This window comes from Saccopteryx leptura, chromosome 9 (assembly GCF_036850995.1).
Source record: "Saccopteryx leptura isolate mSacLep1 chromosome 9, mSacLep1_pri_phased_curated, whole genome shotgun sequence".
NCBI lineage: Eukaryota > Metazoa > Chordata > Mammalia > Chiroptera > Emballonuridae > Saccopteryx > Saccopteryx leptura.
This window is the reverse complement of record NC_089511.1, coordinates 92,221,678-92,238,587: the sequence shown is the minus strand read 5'-3', so window position 1 is coordinate 92,238,587 and position 16,910 is coordinate 92,221,678. Positions and strand designations below refer to the sequence as shown.

General features: G+C 43.7%; 2 protein-coding genes across 5 annotated transcripts in view; both read right to left on the bottom strand.

Annotated features, from left to right (window-relative positions):
* Nucleotides 1-7,644, bottom strand: part of ZFAND4 (zinc finger AN1-type containing 4) — a 149,809-nt gene extending 142,165 nt beyond the window's left edge. For all 4 annotated transcript variants that reach the window (XM_066349628.1, XM_066349629.1, XM_066349630.1 and 1 more), the window contains exon 1: nucleotides 7,487-7,644. The gene's annotated coding sequence lies outside the window, so the exon portion shown is untranslated. The remainder of the gene's footprint in view (nucleotides 1-7,486) is intronic.
* A 1,647-nt stretch (nucleotides 7,645-9,291) lies between these two features.
* The window catches only part of WASHC2A (WASH complex subunit 2A), a 67,684-nt gene continuing 60,065 nt past the window's right edge, over nucleotides 9,292-16,910 (bottom strand). Inside the window, 6 exon segments of the mRNA XM_066348197.1 lie at nucleotides 9,292-9,629; nucleotides 11,724-11,901; nucleotides 12,713-12,946; nucleotides 12,948-13,331; nucleotides 16,068-16,280; nucleotides 16,617-16,679. Of these exon segments, the coding sequence (XP_066204294.1) occupies nucleotides 9,490-9,629; nucleotides 11,724-11,901; nucleotides 12,713-12,946; nucleotides 12,948-13,331; nucleotides 16,068-16,280; nucleotides 16,617-16,679 (1,212 nt within the window). The 3' untranslated portion in view covers nucleotides 9,292-9,489.

The window sequence follows — 16,910 nt, the reverse complement described above, 5'->3', positions numbered from 1 at the left end:
TTTCATCCCTTTACTTTCAAACTGTCTTTCCATCTGAAGTGAGTCTCTGTTAGAGCATATGTAAGAGCCTTGTTTTCTTATCCATTCAGCCACCATGTCTTTTGATTGAAGCATTTAATCCATTTGCATTTAAAGAAATTGTTGATAGATGTATATTTACTGCCATTTCATTAAGAATATATATATATATTTTGTTTGTTTTTCTTCTTCTTAAAGAAAACTCTTTAACATTTCTTATAATACTGGTTTGGTGATGATGAACTCCTTTAGATTTTTCTTGTCTGGGAAGCTCTTTATCTTTCAATTCTAAATGGTAGCTTTGCTGGGCAGAATCATCTTGGTTGTAGGTCCTTGCTTTTTATCACCTTGAATATTTGTGCCAATCCTTTCTGGCCTGCAAAATTTCAGTTGAGGAATCAGGTGATAGACAATGAGAGCTTTCTTGTAGATAACTACTTTTCTCTTGCTGCTTTTAACAGTCCCTTTGTCTTTAACCTTTGGCATTTTAATTGTGATGTATCTTGGTGTGAGCCTCTTTGGGTTCATCTGTTTGGCACTCACTGCATTTTCTGGACTTGTATGTCTATTTCCCTCACCAGGTTAGGTAAGTTTTTCATTATTTTTTCAAATAGGTTTCCAATTCCTTACTCTCTCTTCTCCTGCCAACACATGATGGGAATGTTGGTACTCTTAAGTTGTCCCAGAGGTTCCTTATACTATATTCATATTTTAGGACTTATCCTTTTTTGGGTTCTGAGTGGGTGTTTTCTGCTTCTGCATCTTTCAAATCACTGATTTGATCTTCAGCTTCATCTACTCTTTATTGTTGCATCCTTGTAAAGTATTCTTCATTTCTGACTGGTTATGTTTCTTAGCTCCTTGTTGAAGTTCTCATTAGGCTCATCTACTCTTTCCCTAAGTTCACTGACCATCCTTTATAACCAATGTTTTGAACTCTGCATCCAGTAGCTTGCTTATTTAGTTCTTTTTGAGTTTTGTTCTGTTCTTTCATTTAGGAGATGTTCCTTCTCTCCTCATTTTTGCCACCTCACTCTGTTTGTCTCTATGTATTAGGTAGAGCTACTACAACTCCAGTCTTGGTAAAGCGGTATTGTAGTAGATGCCTGGAAATGCTCAGTGGCCCAGTCTCCCTGGCCACCTGATCTGGATGCTCCAGGTGTGACGCCCCTACCCTGAATGGGCTATGTGTACTTACCTGTTGTAGTTGAGTCCTGATTGCTGTTGGCATGTCAATGGGAGGGATTTACCCCCAGGCCAATCAGCTGCAAGGACAGGCCAAGACCACTGTAGAGAACCTGCTGTGCAGAGGCCAATCCTGCCTATCAGGACTCACTTTAGTGGGGCTCTGGTTCCTGCTGAGGCTGCCCCTTCAGTGCGTCACTTAAAGGGTGTTTGGGTGATGCTTTGGTGTGGTCTGAGGCTGCCCACCTGATGTGCTGGCTCTGGGGCTTCCTGGGAGGTACAGGCCAAGGTCAGCCACCTCCTATGCCCAGACCAGAGCCCCCAACATGAGCTACAAGCAATCTGCAGGTGGCTGCTACTTGTGTTGGGCTTGGAAGTGTCTGGGATAGGCCAATCTGTGAACCAAAGCCAGCTGTCACTAGTGCCAGCCCTGGGACCACTTAGCAAGAGGTAGAGGGCACATTGAGGCCTGATTCTACTTTCTTGAGAGATTTTAGGAAAGTTAGCATGTGCCAAGACAGGTCATTTGTATGGAAAGCCATTGGAAATGGCTTGGGAGTCCAAGAAGTGGGTTGGATAGGGTCTGAGGGAATCACTAGGGTAGAGCAAACTGTGTTAGCCAATATGATGACTTTGTTAAGGTGCCCACTTGTGGGCTTTGGGTGTCAGGGGGAGAAGAGCTCAGCAATGAAATAGTGGCCTTTGCCAGTACTTCTGTCTGGGAGAATGCTGCCCCTCCAGTTCTTGTACTGATGTCAGACACTTCTGTTCCTCCCCATTTGTCCCTGGTGCCTCTCAAGCTGCTGCCCTAGCACTGGAGCTCAGGGCAAGTGAGTCAGTCTGTGCATGGGTCTTTTAAGAGGAGCACCTGGGACTCCAGCAGCCCTCCATCTTACTCAGCCACAATCCCTGCTGGCTTTTACAGCCAGAAGTTATGGGACTTCTCTTTCTGGCACTGGAACCCTGAGCGGGAGGGCCTGGGGTGGAATTGGGACCCCTGGTTCTTCAGGGGGAGCCTCTGCAGTTGAGATCTCTCTCCTGTTTTTTAACCCTCACATATGGGTGTGAGACCAGCCAGCTCTATCTCTGCCCCTCCTACTAGTCTCAACCTGGCTGCTTCTTTATATCCTTAGTTGTAGGACTTCTATACAACTAGATTTCGGTGGTTCTGAATGGTTGTTCTGTAGTTTAATATGTAATATGTAATTTTACTATGGTTTTGAGAGGATGCATGTACAGCATTTACCTTCTCAGTCAGCTTGACTAGAAGCTTGATATAGTTTTATGTCTTTGTCTGGTTTTGGTATCAAGGTAATACTGTCCTTATAGAATAAATAGGGACGTATTCCCTAGAGGTAGGTAAACTTTTTAACTTATTCACTGATATTATCTAAATGCATTAATGATTTTCAAATGACATATTCTTCCAATATTTACTGAGGTATCAATTATGTACAACCACTAGGGATACAATGCTGTTTATTTTTTTTAAGAACTTTTTTAAAAAAAAATTAATATCCCCCCATTCTCTCCTTTGGCAACCATCTGCTTGTCGTCTGTATATATTATGATATCTATATATTACATCTTCTTTATCCATGCAGCTATTGATAGACATCTGGGTTGCTTTCATATCTTGGTTATTACTAGTAATGCTGTAATGTCACAGGGGTGCATATGTATCTTTTCAAATTAGTATTTTTGTACTCTTTGTATAAATACCCAGAAATGGAATCATGGATTGTATAGCAGCTTTATATTGTTTGAAGAACCTCCATACTGTTTTCCATAGTGGCTACACTTACAATTCCACCAAGAATGCATGTGGGTTTCTTTTTCTCCATATCTTCACCAGCACTTTTTATTTATTTATTAATGACATACATGCTGACAGGTGTGAAGTGATACCTCATTGTGACTTTAATGTCCATTTCACTTATTACTGATGTTCAACATCTTTTCATATGTCTATTGGTCATCTGCATGTCCTCTTGTCAATTTTTTAATTGGATTCTTTGGGGTTTTGGGATGTTAATTTGAATTAGTTCCTTAAATATTCTGGATATTACCCCTTACAAGATGTATGAGTAGTAAACATCTTCTTCCATTCAATAGATTGTTTTGTTGATGGTTTCCTTTGCTGTGCAAAAACTTTTTAATGTAATCCAGAGGTGGGTAAATTTTTGAATGTATTTCAGAATGGGTAAAGCCTCAGAGTGGAAGAAGGATATCAGTCAGTAAGCCTAGGTGAACAGAAAATGAACACTAGAAAAATGCAACAGTAAAGAAAAAAATGGGGGATAAATTCTTCTCTTTCCAAAAGATATATCAATGAAATCATTACAATTTTCATAGCAATGCTTAAAAGAACAACTATTTTTAATGACTGTGGTTTTATTAATAACCTATATTTCTAATCTATAGAAATTATATCCCATAAACATCTGAAATAGGCCAATAGAACCCTAAAACCCAATATATCCCAAACCATTAATCTTCCTTACAAACCTCATCATACAGTCTCCGTCTTCTTGGTAATTATTACACACATACCTCATCCCATCCTGTAACACCTCTGATACCTCTGTCCTCTAATCATTTGCACCTGCAGACTCTATCTCTCCTCCTGCTTGCTCTACCCACTGCCTTCAACACAGCTGGCTACCTAACAAGTACCTAATCATCTTTTAAGACTCAGTTCAGCCTGACCAGGCAGTGGGGCAGCAAGTGGATCGAGTGTTACCCTGGATGCAGAGGACCCAGGTTCGAAACCCCGAGGTCACTGGCTTGAGTGCGGGCTCACCAGCTTGAGTGCAGGGTCACTGGCTTGAATACAGGATCATAGACATGACCCCATGATTGCTAGCTTGAAGCCCAAGGTCGCTAGCTTGAAGCCCAAGGTCGCTAGCTTGAGCAAGGGGTCACTCGCTCTGCTGCAGCCCCTGCTCCCTTGCCCCCGTCAAGGCACATATGAGCAAGCAATCAATGAACGAAAGTGCCACAACAAAGAATTGATGCTTCTCATCTCCCTCCTTTTATGTGTGTCTGTCCAGATCAGTCCCTCTCTCTATGTCTGTTTTTCTTGAAAAAACAAAAACAAAACGCAGTTGAAATAGCAACTATTCCACAAAGCTTTTTATGGTTACTCTCCTTGCACCCATATACCTCTACCATATATTGTACCCAATTCAATCAACTTCATTTTTCACATGGCTTTCTTACTCTACGAAACTGTAAACTACTTAAAGAAGAGACCACATCTGATTTACTGTCCCACCACCTAGCAGTATTTTGTACATATTGGTACTCATTAAAGGTTTGTTCAATGAAAAAAGTAGATAAATATTCAGTCTCTCAGTTGATTCTTAGAACAAATCTGTGATATAGTAAATGTATTACTGCTGATTTAAAGATGAAGGAATGTTTGATTATGTTCCAAATATCCATTGGTTTCCCATGGGAATTACGTTATGATTCACTCCAAACTAAGTCCACCAAAGTTTATCCAACTCATACATGCACGTACAGTGATTTCTACTATAGTTTGAATTTTATAACACTAACTGGAAGCATCATTAATTAATTAGGGAACCTGAATTGCATTGTGCAAACTGCTAATGGTCCTAAAAAGATGGCATCACAGGAAGAAAAGTTGTTGCTGGCAACACAGCTGTTTTCAATGCTGTTATATACAATGTCTGTAAAGTCATAGTGAACTTTCGACCTGCACAGGAAAGCAACAAAAGACGACTGAAATGTGAAATCTGCACCAAATAAAAGGAAAACTCTCCCAGTTTCATACCTACTCAGTGCAGTTAGATGTGGGCTCACGCACAGATTTTTCAGGGCTCCTTAGGTAGCTATCCCGTATAGCCTCTACAGACTCGTCATTGACTGATGGCCTACCAGAACAGGATTTCTCCACCAAACTGCCGGTTTCCTTCAACTGCTTATCCCACCGAGAAATGTTATTCCTATGTGGTGGCGCGTCGTTATAAATGAGCCAATATTCACGTTGCACTTTGGTCACAGATTCAAATTTAGTGAGCCAAAGAACACACTGAACTTTCCTCTGTACCGTCCACATCTCGACTGGCATGGCCGTGGGCTGCTCCGCTGCATACATGGTGTTATGTCATCATCTGCGCATGCGCACATGCTGCCACATCATCCTACAGAAACTGGGGGGGGGGGGGTTCCTTTTATTTGGTGATTTCACATTTTTTTAAAATTTTATTTATTTTTTACAGAGTCAGAGACAATCATTAGTTTTTCGTTGTGGATTGCGACACCTTAGTTGTTCACTGATTGCTATCTCATATGTGCCTTGACCACGGGCCTTCAGCAGACTGAGTAACCCCTTGCTAAAGCCAGTGACCTTGGGTCCAAGCTGGTGAGCTTTTGCTCAAACCAGATGAGCCTGCACTCAAGTTGGCGACCTCGGGGTCTCGAACCTGGGTCCTCCACATCCCAGTCCGATGCTCTATCCACTGCGCCACCGCCTGGTCAGGCAGATTTCACATTTCTATCATCTTTTGTTGCTTTCCTGTGACTGGTCAAAAGTGTGCCATGACTTAACAGACACACTGTATTTATCAAGATAATGAGTAATAAATATAAGAGTACAAAGTACTGTGCAAATAATACTCTGGTCATAGTAGTAAAATGCTATTACTCTTAAATAAAAGCCAAATAGAGGGCTGTATTGTTCAGGTTTTGTTTCTTAAATCTTTAAGACACTGACTTGCCTGTGGGAAAAATGGCTTTGTATGAAGCTAACCCCTGACCCTTTTTTCCTCCTCACTGAAACAACTGCTTTTATAATATAATTTTGGATAACATGTGGATTCTTAATAATATACTTAGCATGCTACATTAAATAAGAATGTACTATAGAATTATCTTTATATGTTCCCCCAAAGCCAACACCACTCCTATCTATATAGTAGCAGCTCTAGCAACAGAAGTCAGGGGTCAGGAATGCTGAAATGAATGTTACAGAAATAAAGACAGGGTGACCAGTGCATATAACAATAAACAAGCTGGGGATGGGAGACTATAACAGAGAAACAGGTTTGGAAGTCCATCTAGTGAGAATCAATAAACTATCTCGGGGCTAAAAGAAAATCGGCGTCCTAGCACAGCATGAATTGTGCTGGAATACCCACCTAAATTTTGGCCCTAACCAACGGAGTAAAATCAACATACAAACAGAAGCAAGGTTGGTAAGCAAATTCAAAACTAAAATGTATTCTTCAAGAAAATAGTTCTATTTTTGGTTCAGCAGAAGAATCAGTTACAGAAGATAAAATTAGGCCATTAAAATCTTGTTAAACTGACTAGGAGACTAGCAGATAGCAGAGACAAACAGAAGCTCAGCTATCCAGCAGGAAAAGCAGAGTCCAGGCCCAGTTTCTGAAAGTGCTGGGTGGTCATCCTCTACTGGGCATATCATGAAGCCCTAAGACATTGGAAAATGAAGGGCAGTGTCGTCTCAAAAGATGGGCAATGGTGCAAGAAAAAGGAGATAAAAAGTAGAAGAGGCAAGGAAGGTACATTGGAAAAAAAAAGTACTTACATAATTTTTACCAATAATTAAAAAAACATACTTAGCTATTAAGAGTACTGCCATTAAAAACAAAACAAAACAACATTTCTCTAATCTCTTCTGAAAAAGTTCTTAAAAGTACAAGCACTGAAGAGGAAAGGCAAGCTGAAGACAGGAAAGGCAGTAATAGCGCTGCGTAGTTCCAGTGACCGGAATCAGCTTTGTCCTCTGTCCTGCAGAGTCTTAGCCGCATAAAAGCAGCGATCTTTCCGGCGTTTCACGGGGTAAAGAATGTTGTGTAGCCATGGAAGTGGTGACTATCAGTAAACTGTTTTCACTAAGGTGTGCACGTGCCTGCTTTGCACACGGGCTACAGAAACTACATCGCCAGCCGCAGCCCAGTTCCCGTGGAGCAGGGAGCCCCTGGGATGGCGTCCACTCGAGCCATCCTGCGTGGACGCCGCGGTACCCGGCCACCTGCGCGGCGCACGCTCCGCCGGACCCCTCCCGCCACGCAGACGCTGGCCCGGCCTGGGGACAGCGCTCAGGCCGCCTCACAACGGGCGACTTGGCGAGCAGCAGGCCGGTGGTGGGGCGCCCGAGTCGCGCTCACGCGGGAGGGTAGCGGGCAGCCCCGTGGGGGTCGTGCAGTAGCGACCCTTCCCAGGCCGGAGACCCGCGGTGGTGGCGGCAGCGCGGCCCCGGCGCCCTCCCCGCCCAGCGCGCTCGCCTCACCGACTGTCCGATCTGTCCGCTCGTCGCCACCGCAGCCAGCAGGGACGCCGCACTGGAGCGGCTCCTAGTGCGCGGCCTTTGTGACACCGCCCGCCAATCGCAGGATGTGCCCACGCCGCCCTCCAATCAGCGTGGCCCCGTGCGGTCGCCGGGTTCCCACTGCTTGGCAGCAACGGGCGGCTGTCGGTTAGGGGTCCCCGGATGTTACTCCTCACTGCTGAGGGCGTTCTGGCCAGAGCCTTGGCCGGCCGCTATGTGTGTGTGTGGGGGGGGGGGGGGGGGGGGGCTGGCCAGGCCGGTGTGCGGAGCCCGGGCCACCCGGAGGGGACCTCCCAGAGTGGGCACTCCCGCCAGCCGTGATCGCATGCTGGGCTAGTTCTCCCCGTGTGACCCTGCAAAGTTGGTCCCGATAACCTGACCTGACAAACCAATGAAGCCTGAGAAAGGAAAACAATGTGCCTACATAACTCCAACTGGGGGAACCAGACTTAAATCTAGGTCTCAAATATGCAAACCCACCCCACTGTTCTACCTGGCTTCCAGATTTTAGCCTTATCTATGAAGGCGTTGCCTGAGTTTAGGGAGACAAAATAAAGAAAGTAACATGAAAAGTACCCCCACCATGTGGTCAATACTCTTAAGTTCCTTCTTCCTTTCAACTCTCTCAAAGTAGCAATGTGCATATTTTCTAACTTTATATCTAATTCTCCTGAATTCCATGGAATCAATCCTAATGACAGATCAGAAGATTGGATCACTCCCAAAGAAAACCATGTTTAACAACTGCTTACTGCGTCAGACCCACAAGGGGCTCAGATCCAGAGCAGGAAGCTGCGCGCACAGGCAGCCTAACTGAGAGAAGGTAGTAAGCACCCACTCCTGCCACAGGCTGAGCGGCACAGGGCCAAAAGCTGATCTGCAGGAGCTGTACAAAATCTCACTATGAAATGAGCGATTCCCGGCTCGATCTTAGAAGTGCTCAGGAAGAAGTTAGTGGCTTCACCATTGGTGAAGCCAATCTTGCCTACAAGATTGTGCCATTGTTAGACTACTGGGCACCAAGATGGCACAGCACAGGAAATCAGACTGGGAGGGCCAGCCATATCTAGTGGCTAGTAGCTACTATAATGGACAACACAGTTACAGAACATTCCCTTAAGTCAGAATTCTATGGAACAAGGTTGCTCTAGGGACTACCATTTCCACCCTCAGCACTTCTCTCTACAATTACCTGGGTTCCTCCTGCCTCCTTCCCAAAATAATGTAAATTGCTCCAAGGAATGAAAACAGATGCCAGAGAGGAAGAACTGGCAAACTATTTCTGTAAAGGGCCAGAAAGAAAATACCTTAGGCCATCCAGCCTTTGTCACAACCACTCCACTCTGGCATTATAGTTAGGGTGAAAAGAGCCATAGATAATATGTAAATAAATGGGAATGTCTGTGTTCCAATAAAACTTTATTTTAAAAAACAGTTGGTAAAGGGCCATAGTTTGTCAAACCTTCCCTTAGTGGACCTATAGAGGCATAAAAGGAAACCTCCTCTCTTGTAGCAAAGACTCATGAAGTAGATAATCTCTCATCCTCTTCCTCTATCATCTGCCCAGGGTCTGACTATGATAGGGCTCCCAACCATGTATAAGGAAGACTCCTGTCATCAGTCTGTCATTTGCTTGCTACCACTAGGATTCCTTGCCCATCCATGAAATGCACAAAGAGGTTTCATTCCTAATACACCCTAAATCATTGTGCTCTACCAAGACTAACTAAATTATAGTTTTAAACAAACAAACAAACAAACAAAAAAACACTATGAAACATTTATTTTTGTTTTGCAGTATTCAGCATGATTAAAACCAGTGCAGAAAAATAGTGTGTTTGGTAAGAGGTGAGTGCATTGTTTCAGCATTTGCTTTTTATAATTCAGTTAAGACAATAATGCCTAAGATAGCATTATTAACTCAAAGATGCAGCTGAAGAGTGAGATGTGATACCCTGTATGCTCTACTGGCCTCCAAAGGCATTCAAAGGATCATCAAATATGTTGGCCACCTTCTGTTCAGATCTTGATTCAGGTGCTGCCTCTAAAGACCAACTTTTTGGTTTGGTTGTCTTAGCCTGGACACCAGAGGAGAAGATATCATCTTTAAAAAGAAAAAAGAGTTGTTATATATGCAAAAAACCCACAAACAAAAAAAAATGGCTTTTAAGACATCTGCACAAACCACCAAAGACTCAGGTCTGGTAACAGAATGGTACCAGAAGGTAGAGTCAAGTTTCTTAGATTCTGGTCCTGGCTCTGCTACTAATTAAGTTTTATGATCCATACAAGTCACAGGTTCTAACAGCATTTTATCAGCTATGAAGGTGTGTGTGCACATGTGAGAGAGGAAACAGGGCAGAGTTAACTACATCTCCAATCCAGCCCCTGTCTTTACTACCTGAGACACTATACTTATTTCTACATTCTTTTCTCACTAGAATTTAAAAGGAAAAGGCAATAAAAATAAGCAGAGAAATCCAACATAGGAGTTGCCCTGTTTCAGAGTAAAGGCGTCATCAGTCCTAAGAATGTTAAGTCTTTATGACAACATCGTGTTTAGCCTTTCACTGACTCTAGTTTTTCATAACTCATCTTACTCAACATTTTACTAACCCCGTAATGTTACTGCTAGTATTCTATCCTTCAGACACTTTAGCATGTGCAAATATAGATATGTATACACAATAGGTAAAACTTAGAAACAATCTAGATCACCCTCCATAGGCTAATGCCTAGATACAAAGCAATACTAAACAAACACTACAAACAGGGAAGCAGATCTGTACTGACATAAGAAGACATTAAGTGACTAAAAGGAACAGCAGAATAGGCAAAGTATATTCTTATTTTGGAAAAAAATAAATATACAAACTTATAACAATATCACCCTATCTGAAAGAACACAACCTAACTCTCAGTAATGGTTATCTCTATTGTTTTTCACTTTTTACATCTTCTTAATATTATTAATCTATTACAACAGGTATGTATTACTTTTTTTGTAACAAAAGAAATGAAAGTCTCTTCTGCACCCCACATGGTAGGAAGCTGATGGAAACTGAGCTCACAACATGCTTGAAGATAGATCCAGTGTGGCACTGCAACACCAGCTCTCTACCAGTTACCCCCAAGGGTCAGGTCAGGGAGAGAGGGGAAGGAGCAGGAAGTGTCTATCTGGCCTCAGCCCAAATCCTATCTACCAACACACAAGACATTTCAGAAAACCTACATCTAGGGCTATGGGGCATTTGATTTGACCATTAATAAAGTACAGGTTACACTGTAGAGTGAAAATGAGCATATTTTCAAACACAGAAAATCTTTGATGAGACGTGAAGTCTGAGTTATAACCTGCTTTCCTAGTTAGTCCTGTGCCCCTCTGGAACTGCTGTCCATTCTCTGAACACTGAAGCTCTTTCCAGCCAGAACACTGACTTGACTTACTACATCACACCTGAAGCAGCACCCTCTGTCAACTTGCACATGTGGGGCAGTTCTGATCCCCCTTTCGTAACACCAGTATTCAGATTTGTCACAGACAATTGGCAGGGGGCATAGTAATACCCAAGTTAAATTGTACTTGCAGGTCAAATTCCAAGCTCCTTCAAGTCCTTGATATCCATCACACCAAAAAGCTATTTCACCAAAATGACTAGTCCATTGACTTATCTACTCTTCCTCAGCCTAACTTAAAATTATACAGCAGCCAGCCTGGCCAGGCAGTGGCGCAGTGGATGGAGCGTCGGACTGGGATGCTGAGGACCCAGGTTCGAGACCCTGAGGTTGCCGACTTGAGTGCAGGCTCATCTGGTTTGAGCAAAAGCTCACCAGCTTAGACCCAAGGTCGCTGGCTTAAGCAAGGGGTTACTCAGTCTGCTGAAGGCCCGTGGTCAAGGCACATATGAGAAAGCAATCAATGAACAACTAAGGTGTCGCAACAAAAAACTGAGATTGATGCTTCTCATCTGTCTCTGTTCCTGTCTATCTGTCTCTCTCTCTCTCTCGCTCTGTTAAAAAAAATAAAAATAAAAAAAAATAAAATAAAAAACCCAAAAAACAAACACAATTATACAACAGCCAAAGGAAACCCACTAGGGAACACTTTTCAGGAAATGGCCAAGATAAAGGTAGCAGAAGAAATATCAAGTCACTGAATGGTAATACCCTCTATGTCATGTGCAGAAAACCAACTTACCCATATCATCATCAAATATAGACTTCGCTTCCACTTTCTTTTTGGACTTTTCTTTTGGTTTTACAGTTAGGTCAGCAAAGATATCAATGCTGTCATCAAACAAGTTGGGTTCAAATGTCCTTTCCTTCTCTCTTGTTTTCTGTGAGAGTTTAATTGCTTCTGTAGCAAATATATCATCCTTGTTAAGGCAAAACACAAGCAAAATATTAAATAAAAAAATAATTTTAACTAAAAATAATTATTTAAACAAGTTGTAGAAATGAAAAACTGCCAGTGATCTGGACTAGCCACGTGATCTGCCCCCTCTGCTAGATTCTGCTTGGCCCAGTCCTCATCCTTCTCAAATGCCAACTCTACAGTGAGGCCTTCACTACCAGTTTTACCCAAAGGAACACCTCCCACCTATCACTCTGCCCCACTGCCCTGGGTTGTTTTCTTTATGACAATTAACATCATCTGAAACTATCTTATTTACCTGCTGCCCTGCCGGTATTCAATCCGCCCCCCACCCTTGCTGAGAGCGCTGCAGAGCAAAATTCTAGTCCCAGTCCTCCTTGTGTCTCCAGTGCCCATATTCTCTCAATAACACCTGCCAAGAGAGTGCACTGCATGCCTACAGCCTGCATTCAATCAAGAGTGTCTCCTCAAGAACCAGAGGTCAAACACTCAGACTGTACTAACACTGTTGCATATATCATAGAGCAGCATGCCAAAGAAGCTGACTAAAGCAACTTTCTGATAAAATCTCTAAAAATCGAGGTTTATATCACCACTTATGGCCAGTCAGCAATTACCATCTATATGAAATATAACAAAAATCTATTTCTGAGTAAGTTTCAGATATTAATAAGGGGACTTAATCATAATTACTAAGCTAGCAGATACTGGCAGAAACAAACAAGCCTAATGTAATCTATGTCTCAAATGAGTTGACTGGTATTTTCCTTCTTATAGAACTGGCACAATGACAAACTGTTATATCCTGTTACCTCAAAAATATCTTGTGCTTTTGAGATGACTGCTTGCTGACCGCTGGATTTTGACTCTTTCTTCTTGCCTTTCGGATCTGGAAGACCATCCTCACCTTCCAGAGGAGAAAAGGGATTTGTTTTCTTTGCTGGCTTTGGCTTAGCAAACTGAGAGAGATCCTCATCACTCCCTGCCTCCCTGAGAGGAGAAACCACGGGTCTCTTTTCTATGCCCCCCCCCTCCCAGTAGGCTGACCGGGCTCTCCGCAGCCTTCACCTTGGTTTTCCTTCTCCCTATGGGCTGACATTTACTGTCTTTGGAAAAGGTATCTCCAGAATCAGAAAGGTCACCCCCAAGAGGCTGACCTAGAGATTTCCCAGAGGGGCTGCTGTCTACTCCCGGCAACAGACCACCTGTCCAAGGCAAAGCGGCAGCAGCCATGGCCTCCTCGGAACTGTCTTTTCCACCAGCTGCCCTGGGCTGTGGCTGATAGCTATTTGGTAAAATGGCACCATCTGCCAATTGTGCAGTGGATCCTCCGGAGACACTCATGTCCTCGGTCTTACTGGACTCCTGGGCCGCCAATCGCCGAGCAGCACGGGTCTGCGGCCGGCGCTTCCCTCTCACTTTGACCCGGTTCTGCAATGACAAAAGACCACATGTTGATCTGTTGATTAAAAAAATAAAATGTCCAGGCCCTGATCAGTTGACTCGGCGGTAGAGCGTCAGCCCGGAGTGTGGAAGTCCTGAGTTCGATTCCCAGCCAGGACACACAGGAGAAGCACCCATCTGCTTCTCCACCCCTCCCCTTCTCCTTCCTCTCTGTCTCTCTTCCCCGCCCCCGCAGCCAAGGCTTCACTGGAGCAAAGTTAGCCCAGGCACTGAGGACATCTCGATGGCCTACGCCTCAGGCACTAGAATGGCTATGCTTACAATGGAGCAACTACCCAGAGGGACAGAGCATCACCTCCTGGTGGGCATGCTGGGTGGATCCCGGTTGGGTGCATGCGGGAGTCTGTCTGCCTCCCCACTTCTCATTTCAGAAAAATACAAAGATAAATAAATAGTGTCCAGTTGACCAGGCAGTGGTGCAGTAGATAGAGTGTCGGACTGGGATACGGAGGACCCATGTTCGATACCCTGAGGTCGCTGGCTTCAGCAAGGGCTCATGCAGCTTGAATGCAGGGTCGCTGGCTTGAGAATGGGATCATAGACATGACCCCATGGTCACTGGCTTGAGCCCAAAGGTCGCTGGCTTGAAGCCCAAGGTCACTCGCTTGAGCCCAAGATTACTGGTTTGAGCAAGGGCTCACTCGCTCTGCTGTAGCCCCCCGGTCAAGGCACATATGAGAAAGCAATCAATGAACAACTAAGGTGCAGCAACAAAGAATTGATGCTTCTCATCTCTCTCCCTTCCTGTCTGTTCCTATTTGACCCTTTCTCTGACTCTGTCAAAAACAAACAAATAAATAGTGTCCATAAGCTAACAATGCAAATAACTAGCAACTCAAAATATTACAAAGGTTACCTGGTCTTCCTCAATCAAGATATTATCTCAGACACAAGAAGTTTATTTCTTAAGATTTCCTAATACTCCAAACTAAGTCATTTTAATCCTTTAATAATCCCCATTTTTCAGTCTTTTGAAGGCAATTTCTATTCAATTTCAGATAAAAGGCTTCATCTGCCCCTGAACCTGAAACAGAAATGTTAGTGTTCTGTGTCCTATAACCCCTCCTGGTCCCTACTCTGCCCTCAATTTAACTCTGGATATATTTCAAAACCAGAAACAAAAGGGGTAATTCTGGTAGTAACCTTTATTTGGGACTAGTCTAAAATCACACTCAAGGGGTAGAAAAATCTCAGACAATAAAGAAAGAGAGGTAATCTGAGGTAGTCTTTTCTTCACAACAAACAGTAAATTCAAATAGCAAATATTTCACTTAAAAAGTGTGACTTAGAAATCAAAACTTTTAATATAACCTCAAAATATGAGTCACTTATTGCAACAATGTAGTATTTGTGATATTTTCCAAAATATACAATCAAGTAGTTTTAAGAAAGTACAAGCACCTGACCAGGCAGTGGTGCAGTGGATAGAGTGTTGGACTGGGATGCGGAAGGACCCAGGTTCGAGACCCCGAGGTCGTCAGCTTGAGCACAGGCTCATCTGGTTTGAGCAAAGCTCACCAGCTGCTCACCAGCTTGGAACCAAGGTCGCTGGCTTGAGCAAGGGGTTACTCAGTCTGCTGTAGTCCCACGGTCAAGGCACATATGAGAAAGCAATCAATGAACAACTAAGGTGTCGCAACGAAAAACTAATGATTGATGCTTCTCATCTCTCTCCGCTCCTGTCTGTCCGTCCCTATTTATCCCTCTCTCTGTAAAAAAAAAAAAAAAATAAGAAAATACAAGCTACTTTGAGCAAAGAACTTGATTGTGTTTCCCTATTTCAAAGAAATTTAACAAATAATTTTAAGAAATAGCCAATTTAAACTTAGCCAAAATAAAAGCTAAAGAACATTAAGAAAAGGAAGGATGTTTTCTTTTTACAAGGAAAACAGGTTTGGAAACACTTGAAATGAATGTGTCTGCCTGAGTTAAACTAGGTACTGTCGCTTACTCGGAGATCATCTAAGACTTCCAGAGTAGGAATAAGACTAGATAGGAAAAAAAAAGAACCAACTAAAATGAAAACAAAACCTCAGAGTTCAGAAACCATCCCCAAGAGTCCACAGTCCTGTGGAGCAGCGAGGCGTGCTATGGTGGCAGGGAGCTAAGAGGAAGGAGTCCAGGACAAGGGGCCAGAGGGGAAACAGCCCCAAAGCAGGGGAGCCTGAGCAGAGCTGACAGTGAGGAAGGGCACTCCTAGCGGGGGAGGCAGCACCAGCTTATGGGGGCAGCCAGTTGGGAGGTGTGTTCACAGAATGGTGCCAGGTGTGACTGGACTTTAGGCAGACAGTTTGGGGAAACTGGAAGCTTCAGTTAGCTCAGATTGTAAAAGGCTTTAGGCCAATCCTAAGAGCTCTAATGTCCTCCCTTGGGCAATGAGAAGCCAGCATAGGAGGGACACCATGTGCTCTGGGTTTAGAAGCCCTCCAGGCGGCAGTGTGAAAACAGCCCGGAGGTGGTGGGCTCTCAGTGTGGCTACCAAGCAGAACGCAATGCAGCAGATGCAGGCAGTAGAAAAGTGAACCCGCAATTAGGGAGGCGGAAGGAGGGTAGAGACTGAAGGGAGGATGAGGTGCCTCTTTCAAATGGAAAGTTGGCCTACTGTGTGTAACTGATGAACTAGACAGAAACATACAAGTTATTTTGGCTAATTAAAAAAAAAACACAAGTAAGCAAGCAAGCAAGCACGGGTGTCTTCATCACCTTGTTCGCACTGTGCAGGGGGTCAGCCTGAGCTGGAAGATCGAAACTCACACCTGGCTCCCCACTCCCAGGAAGAGTGGGCATACTTTCCAGACTCTGGGTCCTCCCAGGTTCACACGCAGGAAAAGCCAATTCTGACACAACAGGATTCACTCCAGAAATCTGGGTAGCCACTGCAGGCAGCAAGGCTGCTGGGTTAATCGCTAAATTTGCCTAAAGAAGGAAAGTAAAACTCTGTTTATTTTCTTAAACACAGCAGTTTATTACTCTTATTGTGACACATGGCAAGAGAAGAAAACGAGTAATACCAGAGGAGAAATGCAAGTAAGTCTCCTCATCAAATCTCAGAATTAAAACAGAGAATTATACACCTGTGCCCACCACTTGGACCAAAGAAAAGATGTTACAGATGCAGCACACAAGAAGCAATAACTGGAGGGTGGGGAAAGATGAGAGGACGCCTGGCAGCAGCTGACAAAAGTAAAAATCCAAAAAGGTGTACAGATGCCACAGGGCAAGCGATGAAGACTGCAGACATGTTATAATTACTTGTATTTTCCAGATCCGAGGGGATGGCTCTTTGGCTTTAAATGGAGTAGGACCTGGTGAATCCTGTGTGAAATTACATTCAGTTAAAAACCCATTGGGGGAAAAAAAGAACAGCATCTCTCGGGTCACAATAACTATGAATAAGTCTGTGATGAAGACTTATCACAAACTATCACTTCTGTAGTTTTCTGATGGAAAGGACATTCAGAGCTCTCCTGGGGCCTCCAAACATCTCACTCATGTTACTTCTACCCTACTTCCTCATCCACTGTGTAAGCAGAAGGCTGTCAGACC